Source organism: Thamnophis elegans, chromosome 5, assembly GCF_009769535.1.
Source record: "Thamnophis elegans isolate rThaEle1 chromosome 5, rThaEle1.pri, whole genome shotgun sequence".
Classification (NCBI taxonomy): domain Eukaryota; kingdom Metazoa; phylum Chordata; class Lepidosauria; order Squamata; family Colubridae; genus Thamnophis; species Thamnophis elegans.
The window spans coordinates 80,179,204-80,193,239 of NC_045545.1; the positions used below are offsets into that span (position 1 = coordinate 80,179,204).

The window sequence follows — 14,036 nt, forward strand, 5'->3', positions numbered from 1 at the left end:
TGATGCATGAACAAATAGGTATGATATTTTTACGGGACATCAAAAACATGTCTTTTATCACACCCAAAGGACACACGCTTTGAAAACAGGAGCAATGCAATCACTGCCCTGATGCTAGTAGAAATAGTGTGATATTCTATGGCACCTTACAAACATTAGATGAAATTACAATGGTTGTATTCTGGCTTTCACTCAAGGCTTTCAAAGAATTGTTTGCCTTCTGTTACTCAACCTACTGGTTTTTGCAAGCTTGCCCAAAGTCATTGTCCGATATTAATTTCAGAGTCGTTTCTGGCCCTACCCTCTGGATCTGTGCTTTGCATTAGGACAAACAAACAATTACGAGGGCAGTGAAGTGTTGATGCTGTCTGATAAAACAGAAAGTCATCTCTGGTGCGCTAAGATATCTATTGGTACAATATATTTTTTTATTTTCTTCACTGTTCCCTTTCTGCTTTTGCTTGTTAGCTTTGCCCATCCTATAAAAAAAAATCAGCAATCAGAGCTTCTAATTATCCATCCCTCTAGAGATAAACAGAAAGATGTAGGCAGACTTTCAACCCAATCTGATGGAAGAAAGGTAAACTTTCCTAACTGCACATGATCCCAATTAACCTCCGCAAACATTGTAAAGTTTCCCTACTGCCCTCTTTAGGGTTAATTGCAGAAAACCACTTTTTCCTGTACAGGCCACAAGGCCAGTCCAGTCCAGTCCAACTCTTGATCAGCTAGAGTTTTCAACTCAAGTGCTAAAGAAACATGATCTGATCCCAGCCACCCAATGACTATTCCTTGGCCCTTGGGACCACGCATCCTTCAGAACAGGGGTCACCAACCTTTCGGATCTCAGGGTCCACTAAATTCATAATTTTAAATCCCACAGACCACTAATACGATTTTTTTTTTTTAAAAAAAAGATAAATAGTATTTTAGTGCAATATAAAAAAAATGCAAATAATTTTCCTGCAGACCGCCAAAATTTTATCGCGGATCACCAGTAGTCCAAGGACCACTGGTTGGTGACCATTGCTTCAGAAACCCCCCTCCATTCCAAACCCAGCCCTCCCAAGTTCTCTTGAAAAGCATCTCTGAAGCTTGAAGGTGTCGATAGTCATAAACGCACACGACTAATAATAGGAATAAAATCCAAAGTCACAAACCTGCTACTGGCTGCGAATAGTCATAATCAAATAAAATTGAGAAGTCCAGCTCTTCTTGAGGACTGATACGGGGATTCGGATCATCGTCCCCTTGCTGGGAGTTCGGATCCGAATCGTTTGGACTGGAAGCCATCTCTAACGTCTAAGGGCGATCTCTTTACAATTTTAAATGGGGAAGAGAGGCAGAAAAAAACACGGGAGAGGCAATTCTGCCCTCCGCTTGGCAAGCAATCGTAAGAGTGAACGCGAACGCCCCGCTCGTCTGAACCATGCAACTCGCAAATAATAATAATAATAATAAAATGCACACTTCCTTTAAAGTTCTGGGGGAGGGAGGGGGAGGGGAATCCCCTAGGTCCTAGGAGGTCGTTTGCCCCGAGAATCTCTGGAATCTCCCTCCGGCACCTCGCGTGGCAGGAAGAAGCGTTTGCACCCGCGAAAGTGGGAGCGCTCGCCACTTCTGCAGCTCTCGCCCCCCCCCTCCCCTTTCTGGCCCTGCACGGCTGCAGCTTCGCTCCCAGAGCGTGAAGCCCGTTCGTGGCTCGGCGCGGCGACTTCCTGTTCGCGGGGAGCCACCTGGGGCGAGAGAGGCGGCGCTGCCTCCGGGAGGGGAGGGGAGGCGGAGCGGCGGCGACTCTGCCACCGCGTCGGTCCCCGCAGGCTAATCGCTGGCCCGGTCCCGTCTCTTCAAAGGTTGGAGAAAGTGGAAACTGCGGGGGACCAGACGGAGAGATGAAAAGGTGGCGGGCTTTTTCGCGAGCACACGCGCGGCCCTCGAGAACGTGGGGATGCGGTTGCGTGTCTCCGCGGGTCACGCTGGGTTGCTAACCTGAAGGTTCTGTAGAGATGCTCAGGCATCCAGGTCATGGTTGTCTCAAAGGTGCTTTTTTTTCCCAAGAAGCAACTGGATTTTCTTGGGTTTTTTTTTCCTTTGAAGACGTTTCGCTTCTCATTCAAGACGCTTCTTCAACTTTGACAGGATAGTGGAGAATGGAAGGAGACTCAAGGTTGACTCAGCCTTCCATCCTTTCGAGGTGGGTAAAATGAGGACCCAGATTGTTGGGGGCAATAGGCTGACTCTGTAAACCGCTTAGAGAGGGCTGTAGAAGCACTGAGAAGCGGTATATAAGTCTAAGTCCTATTGCTAGTGCTTTATTCCTTGCATCGTCTGCATCCTTTCAGAGAGTCGTTGAAGCACTTGGAGGTTTAGCTCTGTCCTCACGGCCACCTGAGTAGTGCTCCTACTCAGATTAAGGATGCAGATGACCAGTGGTCTGCAAGGAATATAAATCCTGCCATTTCCCACTATCCTGTTAGAGCTGGAGAAGCGTCTTGGATGAAAAACAAAACGCCTTCAAAGAAAAAGAAAAAAACCAGGAAAATCCAGCTGCCTCCCGTAGGTTGTTTGCGGGCGCCCGACATGCTGAACCAATGCCGAACCTCGTTTTTCCTTGGAGAGAGAGAGAGGAAGGCGGGGATCCCACGATCCTTTTCACTTCGCTGCAGAAATTCACCACGTGGGGAAAAGCGGAGGAAAGAAAATAAACTTTCGCCTGATGCGTTTCTTCCTACTGTCAAAAGAAGCATGGAAGTCGGACTGGGGAAACCGATGTTTAAATCATACAGACATATATAAATGTAAATAAACACACGTGCGCTCCCGTCAATGGGTCAAGGGAAGCGGGAAGAAACAGGACATCTTAAGGATGGATTTTGCGAGGGATATGACGCTGTATAAACGGCGTGCCTCTTCTACATTCCCGAAGGATTTGGATGCTGATATAAAAAAAAAAGGAGAACATTGTTAAAAGCAAGGGGGTCAGTTACTGATTTGATGTCTCTCAGACTTTCCAGATACCTATGTGTCAATTATAAATGTTTGATGAGTTACATAAGTGCCATCACCACCCCTGCACCGTTTAAAATACACAAAACACCTTAATGGAATAATAATTATTCAAATATTGGTGATTTAGTATATACCATAAGCTGCTACCCTGTGGGAAAACATACAAAATGCACATTAGGTGAACTTAGATGAAATGAAATATTAATCAATAGCAATAGCAGTTAGACTTATATACCGCTTCATAGGGCTTTCAGCCCTCTCTAAGCTGTTTACAGGGTCGGCATATTGCCCCCACAATCTGAGTCCTCATTTTACCCACCTCGGAAGGATGGAAGGCTGAGTCAACCCTGAGCCGGGGTGAGATTTGAACCGCTGAACTGCAGAACTAGCAGTCAGCTGAAGTGGCTGCAGTACTGCACCCTAACCACTGCGCCACCTTGGCTCTTGCCAAGTTTTTAATCAGTTTTTCATCCTGATCAAACCTATTTTTTTAAAAAAGTCTATCCTCAAGTGTCCCACCTAAGATGGGACACCACCTTTTGCTTCTCAGTAAGATGTAGCTACTAATGTACTAACTATTAAATACACAAAAAAGAAGTGCAGCACATCTGCATAAGAACATTTAACTATTGCCTTTCACTAATGTAAACTAGTAAAATTTACACAAAGCTTTGTATGCAGAGTTAACAGCATGTAACTGAAAACAGGCAAAGAAGTGCTAGAAAAAAACCAAGGGGGGAGGGCTTCCTTGTTGCACAGATGTTTTGTCAGTACATTACAAAATTTTGAACATGTGACCACATTTTACATTTATTTCCAGCTTTCAGGAAAACCATCCCATAGTGAACAATTGATTCTTAATGATTATGTTTGCTTAATGGCTGTGATATTTGCTTAATGACCACCACAAAAAAGGTCATCAAATTGGATCGGTCATTGTGGGTGACTCACTTTACAAGCATCACAATTTAGGACCATAATAATTCCATTATAATTTGAAGTTAGGAACTACCTGTAAATCAGATGATGTTAGTATAAAATTAATGTCCTACCTTTATCTCCATCCCATCCCATCTGATATATGCAATTTTCCAAATCTTTATCTGATAAGTTATATATATTCTATTCTGCAGAGTCCTCAGATAATCAGTATCATTTGCAAAAGCTAAATTCAGATTACTAAACCAGATCTTGCATACAAAGGCATGTACTACATGCCCCATTCCCAAGCTGGCAACTTCCAAAGTTGTTTTAGCTACTAACATGCCACCGCAGAATTGCAGTCCCAACTGGTTGCAAAAAGATGGGTCTATGGGAAGTCCTCAAGTTATAACTGCCACAGGGATTGGAATTTGCAAATCAGTCATTAAGTGAGCTTTCACCTAATGCAATTTCAAGCTTTCTTTGCTGCAGTGGTTAAATGAATCTAGCTTCCTTTATTGGCTTTGCTTGTAGGAAGCCACCTGGAAAGAGTATAAAAGGTGATGATCCCAAGATCCCAGGAAGCTGCAACTGTTGTAAAAAACATGCTGGATACCAAGCACCTGAGTTTTGATTTCATGACCTTGGGGATGCTGTAACTGACAGCAATAAGTGTGAGAAGTCACTTTTACAATAGCAGTTGTAGCTTTGAATGGTCATGAAATGAATGATTGTAAGTCAAGAACTACCTGTATCTAAATTCAAACTAATTATGGAATATTTTGGACAGACAGCGGTCCATCTCAAACGAGGACGAGGCAGTCTATTTGTCAGGGTTCCAGGTAATAGAGCCATATCAAGCATATTGTGTTGGCACAGATCTGGTGAAAACCGACTCTGAAGACGTCCACAGTTTTCATCTAATTAAAAGTAAAAGTTTTCCCACTTTCCCAAAACAATCAGTCATATGATCTAATCACGGTGCGGTCTGGCTGATGGGCAACATCACTCCACCTTCCTCCGACCAGGTGTGAGAATGTCCTTGGTTCCCATGAAAAAACATTTTGTTTCGGCTAGGTAAAAAGGTAAAGGTTCCCCTCGCACATATGTGCTAGTCGTTCCCAACTCTAGAGGGTGGTGCTCATCTCCGTCTCAAATCCTAAGAGCCAACGCTGTCCTAAGATGTCTCCATGGTTGGGCAGCTGGCATGACTAAACACCAAAGGCACACAGAATGCTGTTACCTTCCCACCAAAGGTGGTTCCTATTTTTCTACTTGCATTTTTTATATGCTTTCAAACTGCTAGGTTGGCAGAAGCTGGGACAAGTAATGGGAGCTCCCCCCTTTACATGGTGCTAGGGATTCAAACCACCAAACTGCCGACCTTTCTGATCGACAAGCTCAGCGTCTTAGCCACTGAGCCACGGCATTCTTTTTTTTTTGGCTACAGAATCCCAACTATCTCAAATCCCCCCTCCCTGTCCCTCATCTCCAGTGTGGCAACACCGAAGCTGTCAAAAATGGCTTCGTTCAGGTCAGCTTCAGGGTTGACACTATCAGTATAACGTTGAAAGTAAAAAGGCATTCAAGACCTACATCATTTATATCGATTGAAGTGTGCCTTTTTCTCGCTTCTCAAAGCATTCTTTGGTCCCAAAGCTGCAGTGAACAGTAACCCAGCCCTATAATTGGAATCACATTTGCAGATGACTTCTCAAGCATCAGGATCATAAAAATGACATGGAACAAAGTGCAACAAGCCAAGCCAACATTTATGATGCTTCCCAGTCCTTACGTAAAGCGTCAGTGATACACTTCTGGGCTTATTGTTTTACACACACACACATGCACTTTAACAGCCCAGACTAAGATGTCTACCCTCTAGATCAGCTAGTTGCATATCCTCAGCACTGCCAAAACAAGCATTACAGAAGGGATCTGGACGTCATCCAGCCAAGCAGTGCTTCAGCAGCAAACCAGACAAGCTTTTAATCACCCATCTTTAGTTGCCTTTTCTTCTGTTTACTTTTCTTTCCCAGCCTCTATTTTCTTTAATGTCTTAACCAAATAAGAGGGACCTCGGAGGCCTTCTAGTCCAACCCCTTGCTCAAGCAGGGAAGCCTATGTCATTCCAGGCAAGTGGCTGTCCAGCCTCTTTTTAAAAGCCTCCAGTGATGGAGCACACACTTCTTCTTCTTTTTAAATCAAATTTTTATTTTATTTTTTGTTACACATATTTATGAACAAAGTGTTGTCTGGTGTTTATTCCTTTTTACATCTTCCCATGTACACGATCCATTTTGCATCATAATTCCGTTCCAATTTCAGCTCTATTGTTTTCTTTCCACATTTTCCATTTTACCCTTATTTCCTTTTTAATACATCTACAGTATCATTAATTTCCCCTTCAAAGTTAATCCAAGTTAATCCAAGCACCCACAACTTCTGAAAGCAAGGTGTTAATTGTCCACTGGTTAATTGTCCTCACTGTTAGGAAGCTTCTCCAAAATGCAAAATCAGCCTTTTGCATCATCATCAATTTGGACTGCAATGAATTAACACAATTAACCCATAGAAAATTAATAGACTATGCCAGTCATACCAACATCTGCTTTATAAGTGGCCATTATCTAATGGTTAATATCTCTAATTATACTTCCTACCTTTGACCTCCTGCTAATGCAATGTTTCCCAACCTTGGTAACTTTAAGGCATGTGGGCTTCAACTCTCAGAATTCCCCAGCCAGCATCCAGAAGTGGTATTATAATGCAGAGTTGTGTTATTGAAGCAGGGATAAAGCACTGAGCAGGTTGTTTTAAGTCTGAGAGATAATTCCAGTTGTTATATATTGCACCAACAGGTGGCATTTTTAGTATCTGCAGAGTCACACCATAGATTAAAATTACAGTACTTACTCCAAAGCCTTAGAAAAATTTCCTTGAGAATCAGCATGGTAAAATGGGAAATATCAGAAGAGCAGGCCAAGATCAGTGTTCAAATCTCTATCTAGGCTCAAAACCTGCTAGGAAATCTTGAGCCAATCCTCTCATTTTCTCTAGATCAGGGGTGTCAGGGGCCAGATCTGGCCTGCAGGATACTTAGATCTGGTCCGCAGGCTGCCTGCAAACACTGAAAGACCGGCCCATGGAGCTTCTGCCAGCGAAAACAGGTTTCTGAGCTCCAGTTTCATTGGCAGAGGGTTGCAGGAGACCATGGTAGCCAAAAACGGAGCTGGGGAGCCTGTTTTCACTGGCAGAGCATTCCGACCACCACAGGTGCCCCCGACAGGAGTGATGTCAAGCTGGCCACACCCACCCCGGCCCTCGGGTTGTGCCCTGATGCAGCCCTCATTGAAATCAGGTTTGACACCCCTGCTCTAGATTAACTCTGATGGTTGTGAATTTGTAGGGGTGCTCTGCAGCATGAAGAAATATGCAATTGTAAGTATTTTTATCTTTAATGTTTTTCTATCGCTTTATCATTGAGTGCTTGTGTGCAACTGCAAGTGTCTCTCTACTCCCTGAGTAGAGAATAACAGCCTTGATACAAACCAGGCAAACTTGATGTTTCAAGAGGTTGCCTTCAAGTGGCTAATAACATCTCGTATGCCAGGAATGAATCAGGCAAATGTCACTGAAAAGACATTTAAAAATAAAAACAAGCTGTTTCATGACCTAGCCCTCCCCTGTCTGTTGTTGTTGTTAGTTGCAAAGTTGTGTCTGACCCATCACGACCCCAAAGACAACATTCCTCCAGGCCTTCCTGTCCTCTACCATCCCTGGGAGTCCATTTAAGCTCACAGCCGCTGCTTCGGTGACTCCATCCAGCCACCTCATTCTCTGTCATCCCCTTCTTTTGTCCTCAATCTTTCCCAGCATTAGACTCTTCTCCAGTGAGTCCTTCCTTCTCATTAGGTGGCCAAAGTATTTGATTTTCATCTTCAGGATCTGGTCCTCTAAAGAGCAGTCAGGGCTGATCTCCTCTAGGACTGATTGATCATCTTGCAGTCCAAGGGACTCGTAGAAGTCTTTTCCAGCATAGTTCAAAGGTCTCAATTCTTTGGCACTCAGCCTTTCTTATGGTCCAATTTTCACAGCCATACATTGCAACTGGGAAAATCTCTCCTGTCTAGGACAGGTCTTTTCTGATCCAAACTCTGGGAAACAACTTACAGGGAGCAGAAAATGATCAATTAAAGAGAGCAAAAGTTCATAAGGAGACCAGCAAAGATTTGGATATTACCGTAGCAGCTAGGCCAGAAAGGACATGTCAGAACCCATCTGCACACTGATTAACTGCATGCTACAGGCAACTGTACAAGTAGTCCTTGACCTGTGACTGTAATGGAGCTTGGAATGTCTGTCATAAGTCATGACAATTCTAAGTTGAGGTTCCCATGTGATCTAAACATTTCTGATTTTACATTTCTTTTGTGCTTGTGATTAAGCAATGCAACAGTCATAAAGCGAATGCTGCAGTTATAAACTGTGTCCATTCATTCAAAAATACCTATGGGTATTTTTTTTATGAAAAGAGACTAAAAAAGCCCAAAACTTGCAAAAAAAAGCCCCACCCCTGGCAGCATAAATCATGGTTGTGTAGCTATGGAGTTCTGTAATGAGACATAAAAGTGAGCTGGTTGACAAGTGCGGGAATTCATCAAAACTTCAAATGGTTTCTAAAAGACAATTCATTGAGGATTATAGCTGCAAGTCTTGAAGGCCACAAGAGGGCAAGAAAGAGATGCAGAAAAGGCTTTCTGCCACCTAGTGGTTTCCTGGAAATTTGCAAGCCAGTTTTGCTATGCAATTGAAGTCAACATTCCATCCAGGATTTAAAAAGCATCATCCTAGGTTATTGCTAGATCTATAACTATATTCAATTCAATTCATTAGATTTATAGGCCACCCAATCCCGGAGTTCATACGAGACAGTGGTGGGTTCCAGATCCCGTTGCAACCGTACCGGGCCCGAGCATCTTCCACATGAATGTTCGCAGTGCACGCATGTGTCTTACCATCCAGGGATGCCTCCGCGAGCCTCCGTGATGCTCCGGCTGCTTGCCAGAGCATCGCACAGACTCTGTGTGTGCCATGCGTATGCATGGAAGCGCCTAAGAGCTTAAAGACAGATAAGGAATGCGGGCGGGTGGACCCTGCAGAACGGTACCCAGTGCTCCGGTCATGCTCCGGTACACCCATACCAGGGCATACCACCTGCAACCCACCACTGATACGAGCCCTTATTAAGAGTTAGAATCAAGTGTACTTTTATTTACTTGTGAAGTGACTTTCCTTACCCACACTCCCTGGTTAGTGACAGTCAACCTCACTGGTTGAGATACAGTTGGAGAATGTAGATTCTGTTAATTCAGGGAAGGCTGACGAAAGCGGGTTGATGTATGAGATACAATTGGATTCACAGTCAGGATTAGATCTCCTTGGAAATATGTCTTCTTGCACTGTAGGAAGTTAGCATCTACCCCTCTCCTAAGAAAATGAGATATTTTAGGAAATATGAAAAGGGCAGAATATTTCTCCTAAAAGGGAGGCAGAAACTCACACACACCCCATTTGTCAATGAGCCATTAAGGCCTGGGTCAGTCTATTCCACACAACAAAGTTGTGTAGCAGAGCCATAGTAGGAATTGCCCAATGCCCTTTCATTAAATCATCAGCCAGCAAGGCTCAACCAAGCCTGGGACACAGACAACTTACAAAGTTACTCCTGCATGGCCCCATGGGAGTCTGACAACCAATCAGAATACAAACTCAAATTCAAAAGCACAGAGAGGGCATAAAACCCAGGCACTTTCAGCATCTCGCCCCTTTTTCTTTGCCCAAGATCTTCAAGCCGTGTGATCCTGTTCATCAATAAACCTTCTTTCCAAGCAACTTTCATGAAACCAGTGTCTTTTCCCCCACTTGGAACTGAACCCAGATGGACGTTTCTTCCAACAGCACTTTGCTGTAAATAGGCGTCCCTTCACACTTGAGCTGATCACACAGAGCAGGAACATGTAGCCAATAGGACCAGTTTGCACGCACAAATGAGCCCCTTTGCAGTTTGCACGCACAAATGAGCCTTGTGAATGTCTGAGAAAAGATTCCCCTTTACCCAAACAACTTCATGTTGTTTTCCAATCCATTTTTCCAATCCATTTTTCAGTTGAATCCATACTACTGAGAAATTGTATGCAAAATATTGTATTCAAGGGACTCTCCACAGAACTAGCTTTGGAACCAAATAATTAGATATTATTTCTTTTCATAGTGTCCTCCGATAGTGCTAGTTGGGAATTCTAGGACCTGTCGGGAAATTCTGGGAAATCCAGAATCCTTCAAGTTAGGGCAGGCTATAGGAACAGGTCAAGGAGAACAAAGATTAATTAACATTGCCATTGTTGTATACCAGTAACAACAGTTTCGCACTAAAAGTATGTATTTTATAAAAAGTAAGAATAAAATATGAATACAGATTCCTTAAAAACATATTTAATTTTAGGGTCAGTCTGAGTCAGAGATATTGCTCCCAGTTTGAAGCATAATGTGGTTTCGGTAAGAAAAGCCAATGGAAAAATTGCTCATAATCTCCATGTTCCATTAAAACTGCTGAAGGCAGCCTTGAAAACCAATGGAATGTACATATCATAACAAAAAGTGTATAGGAAGCCAAATATTGGAAAAGGCTTCCTAAGATATTATTATCCCAGGCTATTTTTCCTCCACAGAGGTGAATGATGACATTATTTTAGTGGAGTTTGCTCAACATAAGAGAAGTTCGCATCTAGTAGCTTTTGAATAGGAATTTTTGCTCGAATGTAAGCACAGAATTTGCTGTTAGATATGCCAGAAAGGGATCTGATGATAAGGTTCTCTTGAGCTAAGTAAATTACATATTTTGTCATTGTTATTCCTATGAATCCTTTTCTATTTAGCGTGTATCTCTTTAGTTGTTTGGGAACAGAAAAAGTAACAGCCAAATCTTATACCATAGCATATTAAAAACTACAAATTAAATCTATGCTAAACTTGGGTTAATTTAAAAACTACTGAAATGGGGGGGAGGAGTCATGAATTAACTAAGAAACAATTAATTGGATTCAGCTTTAAACTTGCTTGTAGTTGTATTACCGGTAAGTTCTGTGATCCAAAGTCTACTTTATCAGAAATATTCATGGCTTTTTTCCTCAACAATATATTAATAAGAATAATCCATTTTAAAGATAAAGGCTAAGTATGCATATACATGCATGCATGCATACATACATACATACATACATACATACATACATACCAGGGTGGGTTTCAGGCGGTTCGCGGCGGTCCTCGCGAACCGGTTGGTCGGCGAACCCGGAAGTAAGTAACTTCCGGGAACGCCGAAGGATCCACCCGCCCGCCCGTGTTTCTTACCCGGTTTTGACGAGTTCTGCGCTTCCATGCATGCACAGAACGCATACAGCGCCTGCGCGATCCTCCAGGAGCAGCTGGAGCATCGCACAGGCGCTAGTACGCATGCGTGCACTGCGCGCGTGCACGAGGACGCCGCCGGCCCCATTCCCACCGAACCGGTTGGAACGGGGCGAGAAACCCACCCCTGATACATACATACATACATACGTACATACATATATACATACAGACATATGTACATACAGACATACACACATACATATACAATAGCATAACGCTCTAGATACTAACTGATAATATTTTACATGAAATCTCTGTGTAAAATATGTCCATTTATTAGAAAAGCATTTCTGTCTGTCTAGCGTTTTGGTGCTAGCAGAATGGCAAATTAATTTGCTAAATTATAATAACACAGACCTTAAACATGAGCTTATTATTCTCTCAAAGGTCACTTCCATTGATTTTTTTTAATCCCAGCCACAATCAAGGAAACTCAATCTATTATTCAATTTCATCGGGCATTCCAGAGTTTAAACAACATTATTAAGAACAAAGACACAACTTCAGAATAGTCAGAACAAGATGCTCTCTAATGTGCTGAACTGCTTTCTGAAATGATTCTTACCAGATTTTTGTCTTAATTATGCCTTCCTGTACTATGATCTTTAATACCCAGGGTTCAAGCATCAGGAGTAAAGTGTCATAAATTGACTAGATTTCATGGAAATATTTTCATATATTTTGTTTTTCTGGAGCAACTTCTAGGACATCAGCAACTCACTGTCTTAAGTTTGGCAGTGCAGCCACCCAGTAAATTGAAAAATGAATTTGTGAGACTCTCAGATACAAACAAATTTAACAATTTCACTGGGGTTAGGATTAGCCAAGAAGTACATTTACCACTTTTAATAATAAACACGTAATTTCTGTATGCATGTGTGTATGTCTGTGTGTCTATCTGTGTTAAAATTCTGGAATCACAACTGCCCACTGAGGATTTTAAAATGAGCAAACACCCCCTGCAATAACCCCGTGAGATCCCAGTATACAGTGTAAGAACTCTCAGCTAATTGACCTAATTAATCCTACTGCCTGTTATAAGGTACCGTATTTTTGGAGTATAAGACGCACAAAGGTTTTGAAGAGGCAAATTTTTAAAAAAAGTTTTGCACTCTGCAGACCTCCCAAAAATAGCCCGTTTTTCGTGAAAACAGGCCCATTATTTTTTTTTTTTTAAAAAAAGGGCATGAATAGTCCTTAGGAGGCTTGTGGAGTGCTCCTGCAGGGTGGAGGAGGGGCAAAAATGAGAAAAAATGGCCCATTTTTCATCAAAAAGAAGGACATGGATAGCCTTATAGAGGCTTATAAAGTGCTCCTGGGGGCTGGGGAAGGGGCAAAATTGAGCAAAAAATGACCCGTTTTTTGCTCATTCCTGCCCTTCCCAGCCCCCAGGAGTTCTCTGAAAGCCTCCATAAGGCTATGCATGGCTATTTTGGTAAAGGTGGTGGGGTTTCGGGAAGCCAAAAATGCTGTATTCAGTGTATAAGATGCACCCAGTTTTTCAGCCTCTTTTTTGAGGGAAAAAGGTGCATCTTATACTCTGAAAAATACGGTATGTGAACATCCTCCAATCATATCATAGAAATCAAGTCCCCAAATTAGGACACTTTACAGTGGCCACGGCAGTGTAGTATGATTGTTTGGATAATTTGATTTCTAGAAAGTAATGGTTACAATTATATATTTGACCTGAAAAAAATAAAATAAAATAATTGCCACTGAACATGAGCATGTCATGAAAAAAGCAATGTCATAATCATTGTCCCTGGATTATTGGAATAAATTTAATTAGTTAAATTTAACATAATATATAGCAATAGCCCTTAGATTTATATACTGCTTCATAATGCTTGACACAGCCTTCCCTAAGCAGTTTACAGAGTCAGCATATTGCCCCCAACAATCTGGGTCCTCATGTTATCGACCTCAGAAAGATGGAAGTCTGAGTCAACCTTGAGCCAGTCAGGATCGAACTGCTGGCAGTCGGCAGAGTTAGCTGCAATACTGCATTCTTCAAATATATGAATTATATATGTAAATCACTAATAGTGGTCATTCGTTAAACTTGTCTGCTGCCCAACTCTCCACAACCCTGGGTGGCTTGCATCAAAAGAAATTACAATAAAACCAATAAAAGACTAAAGATAAAGATAAAAGTTGGCAAGAGCAATGAAACGAGGGATCCCACTCCCCCTTGCAGAGACCTGGGTGAAGAGCCAGCTCTTCCCAACTGTAATAATAACGCCTTAATATTTAAGTGTCAAGATTCCATGATTGATACCGCTATAATGATCAACTCCTCTAAATTAAGATAAAAGTCTCTTTCCAAGCTCCTGCTGATATTTTGACACTTCTCCACAGTTTTTGTTGGCCCCAATTCACAAGTGGCTTCCCACTGCCTGCTTCCCCAGTGTTTTCCAATTTCCCATCTAACCACCCTGGGAATGCCTGTTGGTCTCCCATCCAAGAGTGACCAGGTTCTCAGGGCCTGCCTATCATTAATAGTCCTTTTGGATACCGCACCAAGCCATGCGGTGAACTGGGTGAAACCTCAATGTATGCTCAACCCCACTTCTCCAAAGTGGTTTCCACCCCTGTCCGACTGCATCAATGTATGTAGTGGCCCATTGCTC

At 42.5% G+C, this 14,036-nt stretch overlaps 1 protein-coding gene across 1 annotated transcript in view; it reads right to left on the reverse strand.

Moving 5' to 3' along the window:
* NFATC2 (nuclear factor of activated T cells 2) overlaps positions 1-1,715 on the reverse strand; it is a 163,593-nt gene extending 161,878 nt beyond the window's left edge. The window contains 1 exon segment of the mRNA XM_032218150.1: positions 1,161-1,715. Coding sequence (XP_032074041.1) covers positions 1,161-1,293 — 133 coding nt within the window. The 5' untranslated portion in view covers positions 1,294-1,715.
* Between the last annotated feature and the right edge of the window lie 12,321 nt (positions 1,716-14,036).